Source organism: Protomyctophum bolini, assembly GCF_963924005.1.
Source record: "Protomyctophum bolini genome assembly, chromosome: 23".
Classification (NCBI taxonomy): Eukaryota; Metazoa; Chordata; class Actinopteri; order Myctophiformes; family Myctophidae; genus Protomyctophum; species Protomyctophum bolini.
The window spans coordinates 17,253,395-17,271,468 of NC_137884.1; the positions used below are offsets into that span (position 1 = coordinate 17,253,395).

Sequence of the window (18,074 nt, forward strand, 5' to 3'; positions counted from 1 at the left end):
AGAGTTGAAGACCCTGCATCACACCTGGGGATCTATAAAGACGCTGGCCCAGGACAGACTGAAGTGGAGATCCTTTGTTTCCGCCCTACATGCCAGCCGGCGTAAAGGGCAGTAAGTAAGTAAGTAAGTGTGTCTTTGTGTGAATGTTACTCTATCTGCAAATTTGATTTGCTTATCAAATTGTGGATAAATAAAGCAAACAATAATATTAAACAATACTTCATAAAGGATGCTGTATTATTATTACTTCTCAATCCATTTCATTTCAAGGACCCCCGGTTTGACCTGCATTAGTCTACGGACCCCCCATTTAATGGCATTTCTATCTCTGGGACCCCCAATTTATATAGTAAAATCCATGTTAATTTGACTCTGAGAATGTACAACATTTGTACACTCTCTGAGTTACAGACCCATAAGGGTCCATTTGGTTCCAAACTATCATTTAGCTGGGGACCCCCTGGAACTCCCTCAAGGACCCCTGGGGGTCCCCGGACCCCTCAGATCTCTCTACCACTTACCTTGGTCTTATTGAAGCCACTGTTGATGGTGACCACTAATCGTACACTTCTACCCTCTTTGCGCAGATTGCCCTCGTAGCCGTCATCGAGGAGAATATCTGCAAACAAAACATTGACAAGAGCATTGACTTATTAAAAATGATATCCCACTGTGACTCCTTACTGTTATGCTACCATAAAAATTAATTGAGCAAGACTGAATGAACAATAATTCAGGCATTGTCATGTGACATTGATATAACACTTTATTTGAAGGCAATATTTGAAATAAGAGAAACAGGAAAACATGGTCTGATTATACTAGTCCTTACCTGTTCAAATATATCATGAACACCAAATTATGTACATTGTGCGGCTAATGTCGTGGTGTTGGGGGCAGATCGTTGGCTTTTAGCCGGGGATGCCTTCGCCGTTTCACCCGCGTTTAGTTAAAAGTTATATCGAGTGACGTTCGAACAGTGGAAACTTAGCAAATAACGTTGGCACAGATTGCGGTGGTGGCAGCGGCGGAGCTACCGGGGGGGTGAGGGGGGTGGTCACACCCCGGCCCGGACCTCCGGGGGGCCCGGGCTTTCAGATGATCGATTGACGATTTTTTTTACAGTCACTCACGACTGATAAAACCAGCGGGCCCCCAAAAATCCCGCAATTAACCAGATACAGAGCTCATATAGCCTATAATAGCCTACACTTTAGCAAAATATCATGTCTGATGAGATTGTACTGCGCTGGACTGTACAAGTTTAGTTTAGTTTAGTTTAGTTTATTTCGCACAATAAAAACAGTACAAAAAGGTAACAATCAATAAAAGAAGTGTGTGCAGGTGAGAAAAGAAACCCAGGGAGGGCTTATAAGTGGTTCTCACCAAAGTTAATATACAATTTAAACAAATAGTAATATACAAATATTAAGACAAAGTAATCAAACATAGGTATGGAAAATAACAAAAACAAAAACAAGAAATACATTATTTACACTTGTGAAGTGTGTGTGCCTGTGTGTGCGTGCGTGCGTGCGTGTATGCGCTACATTATGTTAAATTGGAGAGGGTAACTTCAAGAGGCTGGCCCTCAATCTATGTTTAAAGTTACAGAGTGAAGATGCGGAGTTGGCAATAAGTATGTGTGAATTCCAGAGTAAAGAACCTCTGACTTTTATGGAGAACTGGCTAAGAGTGGTACGGCTGAAGGGAGGATGAATATTGTCAGATTGTCTAGTATTATAATCATGAACCTGAGAGTTGGTCTTAAAATATTCTTTGAAAGTTGTAGGAAGCATATTTGGAAGGTAAGTGCATTTATATATGAAAGAACAGGATTGTACAATGTTAATGTCATAGATAGACAGTACATTTAGATTTTTAAACAAAGGAGCAGATGGAGCCAAATAGTGAGAAGAGGTAGCTATTCTTACAAATTTCTTTTGAATAATTAATAATTTTTGTAGATTGGATGGATATGTACTTGCCCAAACAGTATTGCAATAAATGAGATAAGGATAAATCAAACTGTAATAGAGGGTTAAAAGGCAAGCCTGATGAACCAGGCCCCTAATTCTTATGATGATACCAAATGATCTTGAAACTTTGTTGGTTACTGTATGTATGTGTTCTTTCCAAGACAATTTTTCATCCACCAGGATTCCTAGGAACTTGGTGGATGAAACTTGACTCATTTCAATCCCACCAATAGAGATCTTAGCTCTATGATGACAGTATTTTTTGTTTTTGCTCACAAAAACTATAAAATTAGATTTATTTACATTTAGGGATAACTTATTTGCAAGAAACCATTCGGATAGCATAGCTATGCCAGAATTGGCCTCCTTTATGAGAGATTCAAAATTCTTGTGAGTTAAAATCAAATTAGTATCATCAGCAAACAGAATTGGGGTAAAAGATGAGGATACAGCAGCCAGGTCATTTATGTAAACAATAAATAATAAAGGTCCAAGAATAGACCCCTGAGGGACCCCACAAGACAACTTGACTTTGGATGAAGAACAACCATTGGCATATACATATTGTTCACGGTTGGAAACATAACTATTCAGCCATTGTAGTGTTCTATCATGAAATCCATATTTATGTAGTTTATCAAGTAATATAGTATAATCAACAGTATCAAAAGCCTTAGAAAGATCTAGGAATATGCCGAGAGCAAATTCATTGTTATTAATGGCTGAATAGATTTTGTCAACCAGCTGCAAAAGGGCCATATCGGTGGAATGACGTTTCCTAAAACCATACTGATGCTCATATAAGATATTGTGTTCATTTAAATGGTTAAACATTCTATTGTAGACCAGTTTCTCCAAAATTTTCGAAAAACATGGTAACACTGATATTGGTCGATAATTATTAAAAAGTCTTGGGTCTCCAGGATATTATTTCTCCTAGACTGATTTTCTAGATAGTCTTCTTTAGAGGAGATCTTGTCAAGAGCAGATTGCAGTTGGCCAAGCAACAAAGTGCTTGACTCAAGTGCTGCCTGGTTCAAAACATTTGCATTTTTAAAACTATCTGTCTCTGCTTGTGTGAACTCCAGGCTATGTTTAAGGTCACAGACTGTTTTCACCAGCTCATCAACTCTTTTTGTGGTAGAGTCCATGATGAGACTTAAGAAAGATTTAAAGTTCTTCTCTTGTAGATCCATCAGTTCTTTGAAAAATTGCTTTTGTTGATCTAACATATCATTAAGAACAGAGACAGTCACAAACTCTTCTTCCTGGACCGCATTCTTTTTGGGACCCATGGTAACTGATTGCAAAAGTCAAACCAAGGTGGACAAAAAAGTAAAAAAACCAAAATAACTCACCAAAACAGCTAACAAAAGGTCTCACAAAACCGAGATGATATGCAGAGTCAAAAAGATCCCTGGCAGGTGGAGCCAGGTGATGTGTGGCTGCTGGAGGCTTTGTGGAGCCCGATGTTGTCTGGCAGCTGGAGGCCTGTCCTGGGGTAGCTTGCCTGATAGAGGCCTGGTGTAGCCTTGCTGCTGGAGGCCTAGTGGAGCCTGATGTTGCCTGGCAGGTGGAGGCCTAGTGGAGCCTGAAGCACCTTGCCTGGCACCTATAGGCCTGCCCTGGGGTAGCCTTGCTTCTGTAGGCCTGGTGTAGCCTGGCTGTATCAGGCCTTGTGGGGACTGTTGTTGCCAGGCAGCTGGAGGGCTGCCCTGGGGTAGCCTGCCTGCTGGAGGCCTGAAAAAGCCTTTCTGCTGGAGGCCTAGTGGAGCCTGATGTTAGACCTGGCTGCTGACGTCCTGCCCTGTGGTAGCCTGGCTGTTGGAGGCCTTGTGAAGCCGGGTGTTGGCTGGCTGCAGGCTGTTTTGGTGCCTGGAAGTTTGAAGGCGAAGGCTGCCTAGGTGAAACCTGGTAGCAGTAGGCTAACAAAGAGCCTGGGCCTCACCCATGAGGTAGCTGGAGCAAGGGCTCAATCCAGATCCAGACATTAAAATTCCAGTTTAGATCAAAAAATATATAGTTAAAAAAGACCACCTACACAACAAGCAATAAGGTGAAACAGAACACAAAGATGAGTATAGCCTATTTCTTTTTTAACACGCAGCACCTCTCTCGTCTCTCTCTCTACGTCTCTCTCTCTCTCTCTCTCTCTACGTCTCTCTCTCTCTCTCTCTCTCTCTCTGTCTCTCTCTCTCTCTCTCTCTCTCTCTCGTGTGTGCATTGCTGCGCAATGTCACAGACACAGACACGATCAACCAAATATAACACTTTCCCTCTATCTGTGACTGTGATCAGCTCAGCAGCAACTGTTAACGTAATTATTTTTTCTTCCGTTCGGGGGGGGGGGGGGGGGGGGGGTGCAGTTGGTAGTCTGGTTCGGTGAGGCCCGGTCGTGCTGTCTCACCCCCCGGCCCGGCCCAATGTTGTTCCGCCACTGGGTGGTGGTAGAGTAGTGGTAGCCGTGGGGGCGATGGCGATGCTAGGAGTTGATTTTGGCGAAAATGTAGTAAATGAAGGTAGTGCAAGAAAATGTTTTGGTGACCATGCTTGTAAGCAGCGCACATTGAGGCGGGAGCACAGGTCCGTGCGCCGTGGCGTTGTGAGATGGGCCCCTAAGCGAGCAGCAGTCTTGCTCCATGCTAAGGAAGTGTAAGACAGACTGTTTTCTTGAATTGTAATATGATTGTGATGATGATACAATCTACTATATACTGATGCGGAGAAACACACTATGCTAACAAGTTCCGCTCCCTGGTGAACCAATCAACTTGTAAAAGTCACTAATGTGGCGACAAAGATGGCTCTACAGTAGCTCCCAAAGCGGCTTTCCACCCAAGAACACGGGTTTGTTTGTTGGGAGTGCTCCGCCAAGCTGGAGGCAGCATGGAGGATTTGAACCCTATAGTCTCCACGGGGGTGGACAGGAACTTGGTGGGCATGTCGCTCCCTCTCCATTTTAATCTGTATCCCTCCTTTCCTTTGCATGTTGGACGTGCAGCAACACTTGACTCAGATGGTTTGGCTTTGTTCAGAGCTCTGCGCTACAGTGATAACAGCTCCACACAGCCCTCTCCTCTACCCACACCAGCCTTGCATCAATTAACGGCGGCATTAAGTCCTTGGAGAGAATTGGACTTTCTATGTTAATTACACTTACAGTATGTAAATATGAGGTCCAAACTTAGTCTTCTCAAACAGAGCAGGCCTGTGTGTGCGTGCGTGCATGTGTTTTTGCCTGTGTTCTATAGTTTTGTGCTGTGCTGCAAGCGCTCGCAACAGAATGAAAAGCTATTTCATCATTTTAAGCAGCTCCCCTGGAATTAATTAATCTCTGGGAACAATTATACGGTTCTAGTCTGTAAATCCAGACTAGATCCAAAACAAATGCTGCAGTGTATTAATAATCGTTGTAATGGATTACAGAAGTTTTATTAACCATTGTTAAAGTATCGTAATGGCTGATTTTACACCTGACAGGAAGGTGTCTGTGATGTTGAGGTTGTTGAGCGACAGACCTGCAGGGACTACTGACCAGTGTTGTTTTTGGCAGCAAAATTAGATTATAGTTTTGAATAGTTCTCGTATAGTTTTAGTCACATTTTTTAGTCACCTGAAATGTCTTAGTTTTAGTCTAGTTTTAGTCGACTAAATCTAGTCGACTAAAATGTATTTTGACGGGCCTTGATGCCATCGTAATGACTTTTTATTTAGTTTCCATAACATTTTCGTCAGTGAAAAACAACGAAAACAACACTGCCCAGGGACTGACCTGACATGATGGTGTCTGTGATGTTGAGGTTGTTGAGCGACAGACCCAGGGACTGGCGCGAGGATGACGAGGACGTGCTGGAGGTTTCGGACGGCGGCCGCGCCGTCTTGACGGGCGTGGTCGTGGGCGTGGCGTTGCCGCTGGACTTGAGGCGGTCGTTCTCCGCCTTCAGCATCTCGATCTCGTTCTGTCAAGAGTTTCAAAGAAGCAAGTTGGCCGGGATGGAATGCATTGCTTTTTCCCCCCTTTTTCTTTTTTAAAACAAGGTTTATTTTCAGTTTTCACATTAACTGGTAGACCGTACGACGCGTGGGCAGGTCATAAGCAATCCAACCGACGGGTTGCTAGCGCATTTTCAATGATATCAAACGAGAGAATAATATTCAGATTTTCTTTTTCTTTTTGAGTTGGCCTCCAAGGCCACCATACTCGCTCTGTGTTCATCCACAGTCCCGGTCACTTCCTAGTTTACCGCTGCAGAAAGAATACCTCGTATCATTCATTTCTGACTTCTGACCTGCCTCTCGTTCAAAAATATGAACGCGAGGGATCATCAGCGATTATTATCGGAATCTTAGCGAGTTAAGCAAGCAAAAATATGTCTCAGATTTATTTTCCGGAACTGAGGGCTTACAGAGCTTAAAATCTACAAAATGTCTTTCACTGCATGTAAGGAAAAAGGCTCAACAGAGACACATATACTGGTGTCAATGTTGGAAGTGGTCTAAAAAAACCCACTGTATGATGTCGTCCCCTAGCTGACCTGCATTCGGTTCATGGCCTCTCGGATCTGGTCCAGATGGTGTGCAGAGCTCAGCGCCTCCAGCCGAATGTCCGTCAACTTGAGCTCCTTTTCCCGCAGTTCGTTCTTCAGCTGTAGGATAGTCTCCGCCTCGGCCTCCGTGCACTCGCAGAGACTGCAACCAGGGAGAGGGGGGTCACTTCACAGGCTCGGCAAGTACACACACACACAAACACACAAATACACCAATTTGGAGAGAGCCATACTGTAAATGGGCAATTCCCAACCTGTGGGTCGCGAGGATATTACAAGTGGGAGCCCAAATAATAATGGCAAAACACTAAGATTTTATTGATAATACATATATAATAATAATAAAATATATATTTTTAAATGTCATGGTATTTTTCCTTGAAAAATGCGGTTTTCATTATGATACCAATAAATAGGAACTTGAAGTATACCATGTTAGTGCCATTGATCCGAGCCGGAACACAATCAATCGATTGACCGTTACAATAAACATGCTCTGCAAAATGCTGACCAGTTCATTAACATGTCAGCCGTTCGGCTGCTCCGTTAAATGGTCAGATGTGTTCGTCTAACTACATGATAAACTAGAAACAGTGCCCCTCTGGGCACAGGTCTCCACCAGGGCAAGTCAGGTTGTGGCCTCCGGGTGGCGCTATAATAGGCCAATGTGAAAAGGGTGACATTTCTTCTTACTTGATGGAAATGTTTCCATTTTGTTCCATTTTGTTTAGCAAAGATCCACCTGTTGGTGGCACTATAAGAAGCCAATATGAAAAGGGTGAGGTATATTCCTCAGCCTAGTAGGACAGTCTGTGAAAGATTTCACATAAATTGCACGCTGCGTACATGATTTGAGTCTTTTTGTTCAAAACAGGCCAATCCTGCAAACTTTGAAAGCCAATGTTAGCCAATTAGGATGGAATATGAAATATCGGACAGATCCGGCTTGAACACATGACTATAGAGATATGTGTAACGATTTGCGGGATTTTTGGACAGAATCTGTAGGAGTAATATATTTAAAAAAAATCTAAAGTCGGCCTTCTCGTTGGCATCCAGGGAGTGTGTGTGCAAAATTTGGCATCGACCGGGTTAACGGTGCCGGAGATTAGCTGTACACAGACGGATGGACACACACACGGACGGAGACACACACACACACACACACACACACACACACACACACACACACACACTGAGTGCAAAACAGGCCTTCGGCCTGGTGGAGACAACTAATGTTCATTTGGGAAGTCAAAATAAAGCTGACTGGTCTTACTCTTCACAGGAAGATTAGATAGAGTGCACCTTTACGTGGGGATAATGTTGAGGTATTTGAACTAATTAAAGTACTATTATACTGTAATCAATTTCAAATCCATCTGAAAGCCTCCATTCCACACCTAACGCACTGCAACATTTTCCTTGGATCCAAATCAGACATGCTGTGCTTACTTTGATTATTCAGAACATAACTGACAGCTGTCAAACTCAGGCAATTCACAGTTCTATTTCTGACCAGAAACTGAGAACCTGACCTCGCACATCTCGTAGCTCGTAGTGCGGCACAGAGTGCCACGCTACGAGATTGTAGATCTGCTATTCTTTCTTTAATCGTGATTCTTTCAGAGCGAACGTTCTTAACTCAAATCTTTGCTTCTGGGGGGTGTCCCTGGAACAACATATTTTCAGATGGTGGTCGGTGGCCAAATACAGATAATTCTGGGACTCTTTGACATGAAATAGTTTGAGAACCACTGACATAGAAAGGTTTTTTCCAGAAAACTGTCAGGGTTTAGAAGGTATTTGTAGAATCTTGTGTCAGGTCTAAATCGATGAAAGAACGTCCTCCAAAGATACAGAGGAGGCCAAATCAGCTCTCCAGCGGGCACACTACACAGCAGCAGATGAGAATAGAACCTAGAGCTAGTCTCTCTTTGGCAGATGGGGTCTCCATCAGCGGAGAGAAAAGGAAAACAAATTGGCCCTTCTCCTACAAGTAGTCGACCTCAAGTGCTTGAGTGTAAGAATATGCTCCTGGTCAAATACTCAACTTAAAGTGGAAGTTGCTCAATCACATTTGTACTTGAGTTAAATAACTGGAATACTTGCTTTTAGAAACACTAAATTCACAGTATTCAAAAGTGCATGCTTTGAAAAATATTGAATAATTCAAAAGTACAAATACCAATGTTCTTACTATAATTATGCATTGCTGTGTTGCAATTTAGAAATCACCCCCAAAGATCATAATGTATTTTTGCAATATAGTACAATATAAAATAATACATAATACAATATTTGTCATTGAAATATTAGTGGAGTGAAAGTCATAAGCTTCCTAATACACAAATTAAGTAAATATTTACATATAGTCAAATAGAATTAAGTACAGATCTCAAGTAAATGAACGTTGTGTGAGGAAAGAGCAACTGTTTCAGCTGACCACTACTTTCTGTAAACATAGATTCCCCATCATGCTTTGTGCTCCAGAGGTCTGATACTTACTTGAAAATAAATCCCAAACTGGCCACCAAACTGGCCCAAAGCACATCAAAGTCACACAAACACACCGCACTGCGGCTTCAATGGCTTCTGACAGACTTATTTCCTTACTGGGCGGGGTTTTTCTGTTTCTTTTACATGACTTGGGCGTGTTATAATGAAGTAGAATTTCGGCAGCCAGCTTGTAGCATGGCTCATTAGGTAATAGTCTTTCAATCCATACCTCCTGGGTTGAGTGGGTTCGAATCCTGCTCATATCATTTTTGTGTCCGTGCCCGTTGCGACGTGCTTGCGGTTAAGTTTAGGTTTGGGGTTTGGGGGTAGGGTTAGTAATAGTGAGAAAACGACCGGTATTAAGGTCGGTATGGGGTCCGTGAAAACGACCGGTATTAAGGTTGGTGAGGGGTCCGTTAAAACGACCGGATTAAGGTTGGTGAGGGGTCCGTTAAAACGACTGGATTAAGGTTGGTGAGGGGTCCGTTTGTGGCTTTGTGTGGTGCCACTCAAAGTGACTACTGCCGGGCTGGACTTGCTGGATGCACGTTCCAACCCCTAGTATGTCTGTCAGAAGCCATTGAGGGGTAATTTCACCCGCGTGCCCACACTGCACGGCCCAAATCACATCAAAGTCATACACACACACCACACTGCATGGCGCACACACTTTGCTGAAGCATGCCAGTTACCACCACCACACACACACACACACACACACACACTGCCCGTTACCGAGATCTGTGTTTGTAGACCACATGACCGTTTTGCCTTTTCTTTGGCATCCAAATGGGGGAGGACTTGCTATCGCAAACGCACTTTCTACAGCGGGGGCAGGAGGGGAGAAGTGTACGAGGTCGACGGACACAAGTGGGAGAAGAGAAATAAAAGAAACAAAAGTGAGGTGACAATTTGTTCTACAATAAAAAAATAAAAAATAAAATAAAAGAGTGATGAAAGGTATTAGTTTGACTTGGGGGTTGCTGCTTCTGTGGTGACTCTGAGAGAGTCATTACCAATGAATGCTTGTGTGCTGAACCAGCGGTTCTCAAACATGTTCATGTCCCCCAAATCCATATATTTGGTGGACCACAATTTGAAAAGATTTTGCGCCATAGCGGAGACGTGTTTAAACCGTCTCGTAATTTGGCTGGGAGACCCCCTTGGAACATCCTCAAGGACCTCTGGCTGTCCCTGGACCCCACTTTGAGAACCAGTGCTACGTACAGTACTGCCTGCATATGTACAGTATGTACAGTATCAGAGATTAAAATAGGGTGCATTTTGCATCCCAAAACGCAGTCTATGCGTAAAACAACAACCTCTGCATACACGTGATGCACTACTGTACTGTTTTTTATTTTAGTTTATTTAGCTAACTTTAGTTATAATAATCATTTCTTCTTCTGTTTTCTACATGAATATAACCACATTATAACCATGTAAAATTAAATGGGAGTTAAATGCTGCAATTTGTAAAATATGACTCCTAACGTCATTGAAGTGGGATAAAATGTCCCTGGGACTCATCTAAAAGACCATCCCTGGGACTCATCTAAAAGACCATCCCTGGGACTCATCTAGAAGACCATCCCTGGGACTCATCTAAAAGACCATCCCTGGGACTCATCTAGAAGACCATCGCTGGGACTCATCTAAAAGACCATCCCTGGGACTCATCTAAAAGACCATCCCTGGGACTCATCTAGAAGACCATCCCCTAGAAGACCATCCCTGGGACTCATCTAGAAGACCATCCCCTAGAAGACCATCCCTGGGACTCATCTAGAAGACCATCCCCTAGAAGACCATCCCTGGGACTCATCTAGAAGACCATCCCCTAGAAGACCATCCCTGGGACTCATCTAGAAGACCATCCCTGCACCCCGGGACTCATTACATTGAAAACCTATTTACATCACTGCAGTATGTGTATCTGTGGGCAGATGAAGTGTCTGATCCAACTCACTCTGTGGCGGAGGGGGACGACCTCAGCATGGGGACGCTGCCCTGCCTGCTGGCGTGCTGAAGCTTGGGCGAGGACGGCAGCGAGTCGCTCATCTCCTCCATCTCGTCGTGCGACGACTGGGACTTGGTCTTCTTTTTGCTGAAAGCCTGCTTAAAGGAGCTGCGAAGCTGCAACCAACAGATATACAAGAGCTGATGTTAATATCGCCACCCCCGTCCCCACCCCCCCCTCGCCGCTACACGCACACTATAGGACGGGAGGTCACTTTCCCGAGACGTCATCATTTTCCCCATGACCACCACACATCCTGCCAGTGAGGCAGGAGGTTCACTCCATGCTGTTTCCAAGCAACGGTGGATGTCTAAGGTCAGTAGAAACAAGACATGAAAAGGGGAAGGAGGAAGGGTTAATTCTGATGGCGGCCATAAGCGTAAAAAAATTAGAATGCACGTGAAGGTGAAGCCCAGTGGCGTTTCCAGGAATAACATTTTGGGCAGGCAAGATAAGTGTTAATTGTCGTCTCCCCGCGCACAATCAGTATAAGGTTCTCAAAGAGATATACCTGCCAGACAAGTAGGATACAAAGGCTGAAAGGCTTGCATTTACATTCCAATGGGTGATTGAGGGTCGCGTTCTACCGCAACGGTCAATCAGCTGTCCACTAATAGTTCTCAGGCCTTGTTTTTGTCTCATTGTATTGATTTTGGCCAGGCAGAAATGGATTTGGACAGGCAGACGCCTGTCCTCGCCTTATTGTAGATACGCCACTGGTGAAGCCACGGTCGTTTTTTTTATTAAGGGCCTGCAGGAAACTAAGAACAAACAGGCAGTCAAGATGGAGGAGCAGGAGAAGAGAGAGGGGGGGGGGGGTAGTTGTTTCCATGCCGACAGTTCCAGGAAGGGGTGGAAGGAGGAGGAGGGGTTGCGCTGAAGGGAAGAAGAGAAAGGGAGAGAGGAGAGGAGAGGAGAGGAGGATGAGTAACCACAGCCACACATGGTAGTTTGGGAACCCACTGACCTGTGCCGGTATGGAATCAGCCACCTGAAGGTACAGAACACACCCAGTGTTAAAGCACACGTATACCGTACGCCCACCACTAAGCACACCCAAACAGAAGCACACACGCCTTAACCGCACAAATGCATGCAGGCACCTTCTCATGCTTTAGCCCAGGGCTGCCCAAGATCACACAGGCTGTGCAGGTAGATCACATGACATGTCCCTAAAGAATATTTTATTTAAATATAAAAAAACAAACTATTTTTGGCATCTGCCACTTGAATGAAGGTAACTTGTTTGAGTGACATCAAAAGGGCTCAAACCGCCCAGGCGGTGGTGTAACCGTCTGGGCACCCGACTGGTAATCCAGTCGCAGTGTGCCGCGGGTTCGACTCCCGAGCACGACACGGCCTTTACTGCATGTCATCCCCCATCTCTCTCCCGTTTCCTGTCAGCCTACTGTCTGTCCCTTCAAAAAACCAATAAAAGGCGTAAGCCGCAAAAAATATCTTAAAAAAAAAAAAGAAAAGGGCTCAAACCCACAATGCAATGTTTTCAAGAGTGTTGCTGTGCACAAAAAACTGAAAATAGTTTAAATATGTACCCGAGGGGGCTTTGGGATATTTCGGTGGGTAGATCTTGTTGAGCTGGTCATTTTGAAAAGTAGCTCTCAAGTAAAAAAAAGTGTGGGCACCCCTACTTTACCCCATCTGTCCACGCAACGGTATGCTTGATTGATTGATTGATTGGCATCATGTGGATGCCTGATGGCACCCATCTGTGGTTTGTCCATGTCTGGAAGTCAGTCGACCCCTGGCTGCACTTCTAGTTTCTAGTTTTTGTACCACATGCCAGGAATTTAAAATGCTGTAATTAGAGTAATCGATTTAGTCTATTCTTATTTTATTAATTTATTAGTTTCATCTTGATTCGTTGTTGCAGCTATACACGTCTCTGTCTGTCTGTCTGTCTGTCTGTCTGTCTGTCTGACCACAGCCAGTCCCGTTCCCTGCGACTGACCACAGCCAGTCCCGTTCCCTGCGTTGCAACACTCTTCCCAGAGTCTCATCCCACGTGGGAACAGCAGAAGAATTCATGCAGATGAATAATTAAACAGCCACTTAAATATATGGGCCTAATTTGTATTTATGAGACTGGGTTTAAGCTTGTTTGACTCACTTGGCATGCCTGGATTTGGCTGAATCCAATAACACTTTGCACCGTCGATGAAACTTTGAGGGGGAGGGGGGCATACTGCAGCCCTACTGCCAGGGACGTGCAGAGACTCAGAGAGTGTTAGAGGGGCAGGGGCTGAAATCCCCTAAGAGGGCACTTTTGGACAAAAAATAGCAGATCTACAAGCTCATAACACGTCGCATTGAGAGATTGTAGATCAGCTATTTTTGTGGGCGCAACCCAGCACTGTTTAGCTAGTGGAGATGCGGTGTGTATACGACATGGATTTAAAACCAAATTTGTTCAGCGCAAAATACTGTGTTCAAGTTCAGGAGACTTCGGGGAAAAAAAGCAATTCTCCTCAATGCTGCCTTCCGGCAGGAGGAGAGGAGTGACATTTACATTTCTTTCACCATAGTAAAGGGCACTATAAAAAAGACCGTTGTTTTACAGATGGGTAAAAGGGCAGGGGCTGAAGCCCCCTTTAATGTCTATGTGATTGTGTGCACGTCCCTGCCTACCAAAGCCTGGAAACCTATGTTCCCTTTCTGAGTGTGAAATGGAACAGCTGATATGCTATTATGCTTGGCTCAAAGGAAAAAAGACATTTAAATTCCACTTGTGCAGTTGAACCAGAGGTCAGCAAGAGAGGGAAAGAGGGAGAGAGATAAGGGTTTGGATTATTCCTTAGTTGCACCCAGGAGTGGATCGTGTGCATTATTTCCAAAGGCTGTTGGACATTATAAGTATTAGAGTTTTAGTACAAAGCAGTCAGAGAAGTACAGCTTATATACTTTGTCGTTTGAAGGTGTCATTTGCTGAAAAGAATTATGCATAATCTGAAGCGGTCTCTGGCAATGCAAGCACGGTCAGGACCTGGACAAATGAGTGAAGTCAAACCAAGACTAGTCAGATCTGGCCCAGAATATCACCTGATTTCAACCAACATACATTCGGCCCACTAAGACGGACGTCCCCATGGATGAATCAGAGAGAGTCCGATCGAGGACAGATCAACTTAACGTCATATCATTACTGGTCAGATCTGGCCCAGAATAAGCTATAATATTTCAACTGGTGAAGACGTCCTGGAAATGATCTGGCCTAGTCTTGAACATCACCGGAGTCACCGGAGGACGTCATCATGACTACATTTGACTTGCTGGGGTTGTTTTTGTCCTGCCAATGGATCCGTCCTCAGTGCTGCCCTGGACTTACCCAGCTCTTCTTCTTCTTCTTCTTGTCCTCTGCATCTTTTCCCAGGCTGCTCATGCTGGAATGGCTGGCTGCACTGTTGATGCTGGACATGCTTTCCGAGGAGTGCTGTCGTCTGATCCGCAGATCTGGAAACCAGAGGTTGTCAGAGTTACAAATGGATAAACTGACTGTGTGTGTGTGTGTGTGTGTGTGTGTGTGTGTGTGTGTCTGTGTGTGTGTGTGTGTGTCTCGTTCTCTCGTCATTCAATTCCCGCAGGGTGTAAAATAAAGAATTCATAAAACACATGCACTGGCCAGCCCTACTATTCAACACATCTGACTGTTAACAGTCCTCTGCTGTGTGTCTGTTGTTTTGGCTCGTCTTCTATTCATTCGTTTACTGTGACTTTTTGAACTATGACTATAACTGGACTGTGTATTTCCCTTGCGTGCCTCGCCTTTCTATTATGTGTGTTGTCTGTCTCTGGTTCGTTTGTTTAAGAAGTGACTGGGTTAGACCTGCCTTGGATTCGCGTCTGATTCCTGAGGCTGACACACGCCGTGACAATGTTTATTTTTCATTTGTTTTGTATTGTCTTGAAAAACACAATTTCCATATTTCTTATGAAGAATAGAGTGTGGAAGTTTTCCCTATCTGCCTATGTTATATGAAATAAATATACTGTATAATAATGCATTTTTTTACGACAAAGACACTAATATACTACTGTACATACACACACACACAAGAAAATACAAATGTAATAAAATGTGTGTGTTACCTTTGTGCAGGTGATCAGGGCCGTTGAGCGCCACCTGGATGGCTGTCTGGGCATCTGTGTTTTGGGTTTTCAGGCACTCGATGGTCTCTCTCAACTCAGCCAGCTCAGACTCCTAGAGGATGAGAAATTAAAATTATAAAAAACTAAAAGATAGAAATATATTTAAAAAAAAAAGAATAATACGGAGGAGCTGAACACCACGAACAGCAATAATCTCACAAAGAAAACGTTGAATTCCGTCTGCCCTTCGTGTGTGTGGCTGGCAAGAGGCCATCAGTTCAATCCAAAACTAAATGACAAAAAGTAGAGAGAGTAAAAGTCGCTCGATAATTCCTCCCACAAGAAAAGCACAGATAAGAAGTTATTGTGATGAGGATTAGCTTAACTCCACTGCCCCACCTGCTTAGCATGAGAAATAAGATAAAATAAATAACTCCACTCTGCTGAATCAACGTCAAGATAGAGGGAATAGTGCATGGTCCCCAGCCCCCCCCCCCCCCCCCGCCCCCAAACCACTGTGGTCTGAAGATAGGGTTTCTGTTTTAATTAATGGTTGGCATGGGGAGGGAGCACCACATCCCTGTCTGTTTTAATTTGTAGAGGATTACAAGCTGCTATATAGGACTCCTCAGCGGCGTGTGTGTGTGTGTGTGTGTGTGTGTGTGTGTGTGTGTGTGAGAGAGACAGAGAGAGAGAGATGATATAGATATATTTCACATATTGCTGGTCTTAGGTCAGTGTTTCAGGGTAAACAAGGTAATCTAACCTCTTCCGTTGACCAGGATTGTTTTACTGAACAGATGAAAAGCATATTGAAAAACTGAAATGTTCACAAGAGCACTTGCTTATTATTTTGTAATAAATCAAAGGCCTTTAATGGTTGCTTTGAACCCTAGGCTTATGAAACATCCTTGACTCATAAATGGAGTTTAATGAGTAGACTATTCTTCTTTAAAATTATTCTTCTTTAAAAAACCTCCCGAGAGTGTAGGAACGCTGCTGTACCTTTTGTTCCGCTGTCATGGTGAGGCTCTGAAGGCGACCGGTCATGTTCCCCAGACTCTTCTCAAAGGCGGCCACCAGGTGAGCCTGTAAAATGCACAGAGAAATACATGAATGCAAAACAAAATGGACCCTGCCTGCATGACCTAAGATCAACCATTATGGAAATTAGTTTTGAAAGGAAACGGAACAATCTGGGAACATATTGAAAAATGGGGCTTATGAGCGATTAGCCGCGCGCTTCGTTTTCCATCTGAGGAAGCTGGGCTGTGACACGGAGAAGGACAGCATCACACCATCTGCTCTGCGTTGTCTGAAGAACCAGAACCGTCTAGCTCTACGCATGTTGGCATTGTTGGACATAACACCAGGTTATGGTGTTATGTCCAACAATGCGAACATAGCGCTATATGCTGCATGTTTGCTTTTGCCTGTTGTGCGCCGCCCTGTGTGCGTGTGTTGGATTTGCATGTGTGCTGTGTGTGTGTGTGTGTTCTTTCTTGCGCTGCCAACGCATCCACCCGTCCTAAGCCAAAGAGGCGGAGACGCCTGTCAGGACCGCTGTGTTGCACAGAGTTGGGCAGTGCGCCCGCCCGGGCAGATCAAAGAATATCAGCTCTGCTTGGCACAGAGAGTAGTGAACACACGCACACACACACACACACACACACACACACACACACACACACACACACACACGCACACGCATGCACACGCATGCACAGTTGCACACAGTTTCAGATGTGCACGACCACAACCACAATGAATGCACACCAATGCCATCAATACATTACATATACTGTATGCACACATGAAAATACCAGGATCTTATCCTGGCCTCGCCGCCTCCTCCTCCCTGCATCCCTGGATGACTCAGCGGAGGTCTTAACCTTTGGAAATGTCAACCGTATCTAACACATCCTCCTCCATCCAACTCCACCTGCCAGCACAGCGCGCAACGCTACACCCTATCCCACTGTCCACCTGTCCACCCCACGGGTGGTGCAATTTGGGCGCGAGCTTGTGTCCCGTATAGCTGCTGAACCATCTGTGCTGCGCCGCCACACCCACTCCGACCCCCAGCGGCTGGGTTTGAACCCCCCCCCGGCCTTCTTATCCCCCTCCTGGTGGTCTCTGCAGAGAGGCAGGAGTGGTAGAGGTTGACCACCGGCCAGACCGCCAGAGAAGATCCTTCCTTGTTTTTATACCCCCAGCACAGTGACACCTCAAAAAGTCACGGGAGGACTCACGCGGGGCCACGCGGGCACATTGACACCACTCTATAACGCCTGATCTACAGTATACTGCACACCGAAAATAGCCCCCAATGCAAGGCGCTGAGAGCTTGTAGATCGGCTATTTCCAGCACACGAACGAGGGGCAGTGTCGATGAAGACGGTGGAAAAAGCCATAACTAAATTGACGTATACAAGTTAAATTAGCAGCGTTTTGCTGTGTGTTCGTACAAATTAACTCCTAAACCCGATTTAACGTGAACAAAGGCATAGCATGGAATATAATCCCCCCCCCCCCCCCCCCCAGACAGAGAAAACAGAGCTGCACTATACTGCAGCAGTTTAGAAGACTTTGTGCTTCTTAATCCTTTTCCTGGAAAAAATGATAATAATTCTGTGCAGTTCTGATCAAAAAAGATCAAAAGCAATACATTATTACAGTATAGAAAGTAGAGACTGAGTATACTGAAGGGTTCATTCAAATTAATTGAATTAACCTAAACAAATTTGACGGTTCAGACACTTCCAAAGATTATTAGAAAGAGTATTCAAAGAACAATAGACCGGACCCAGTGGATTCTCTGAAAAGAATAATTTTATACGGCACCAAATAAAAAGGGGATCAAATTTCTGATAATAATTTAGAAGCACAAAGGTGAAAATTACCACAATCATTCAATCGATGTTGTTA

The 18,074-nt window shown here is 44.4% G+C and overlaps 1 protein-coding gene across 6 annotated transcripts in view; it reads right to left on the reverse strand.

Moving 5' to 3' along the window:
* Positions 1-18,074, reverse strand: part of nav3 (neuron navigator 3) — a 199,867-nt gene that overhangs the window by 9,336 nt on the left and 172,457 nt on the right. For 3 of the 6 annotated variants that reach the window (XM_080757629.1, XM_080757627.1, XM_080757632.1), the window contains 9 exons: positions 16,152-16,235; positions 15,147-15,258; positions 14,386-14,510; positions 12,010-12,033; positions 10,992-11,158; positions 9,758-9,844; positions 6,515-6,668; positions 5,752-5,938; positions 522-619 (listed from right to left, as the gene is read on the reverse strand). In XM_080757629.1, the coding sequence (XP_080613755.1) occupies positions 522-619; positions 5,752-5,938; positions 6,515-6,668; positions 9,758-9,844; positions 10,992-11,158; positions 12,010-12,033; positions 14,386-14,510; positions 15,147-15,258; positions 16,152-16,235 (1,038 nt within the window). The remainder of the gene's footprint in view (positions 1-521; positions 620-5,751; positions 5,939-6,514; positions 6,669-9,757; positions 9,845-10,991; positions 11,159-12,009; positions 12,034-14,385; positions 14,511-15,146; positions 15,259-16,151; positions 16,236-18,074) is intronic. The other 3 variants (XM_080757628.1, XM_080757630.1, XM_080757631.1) reach the window with 3 other exon arrangements.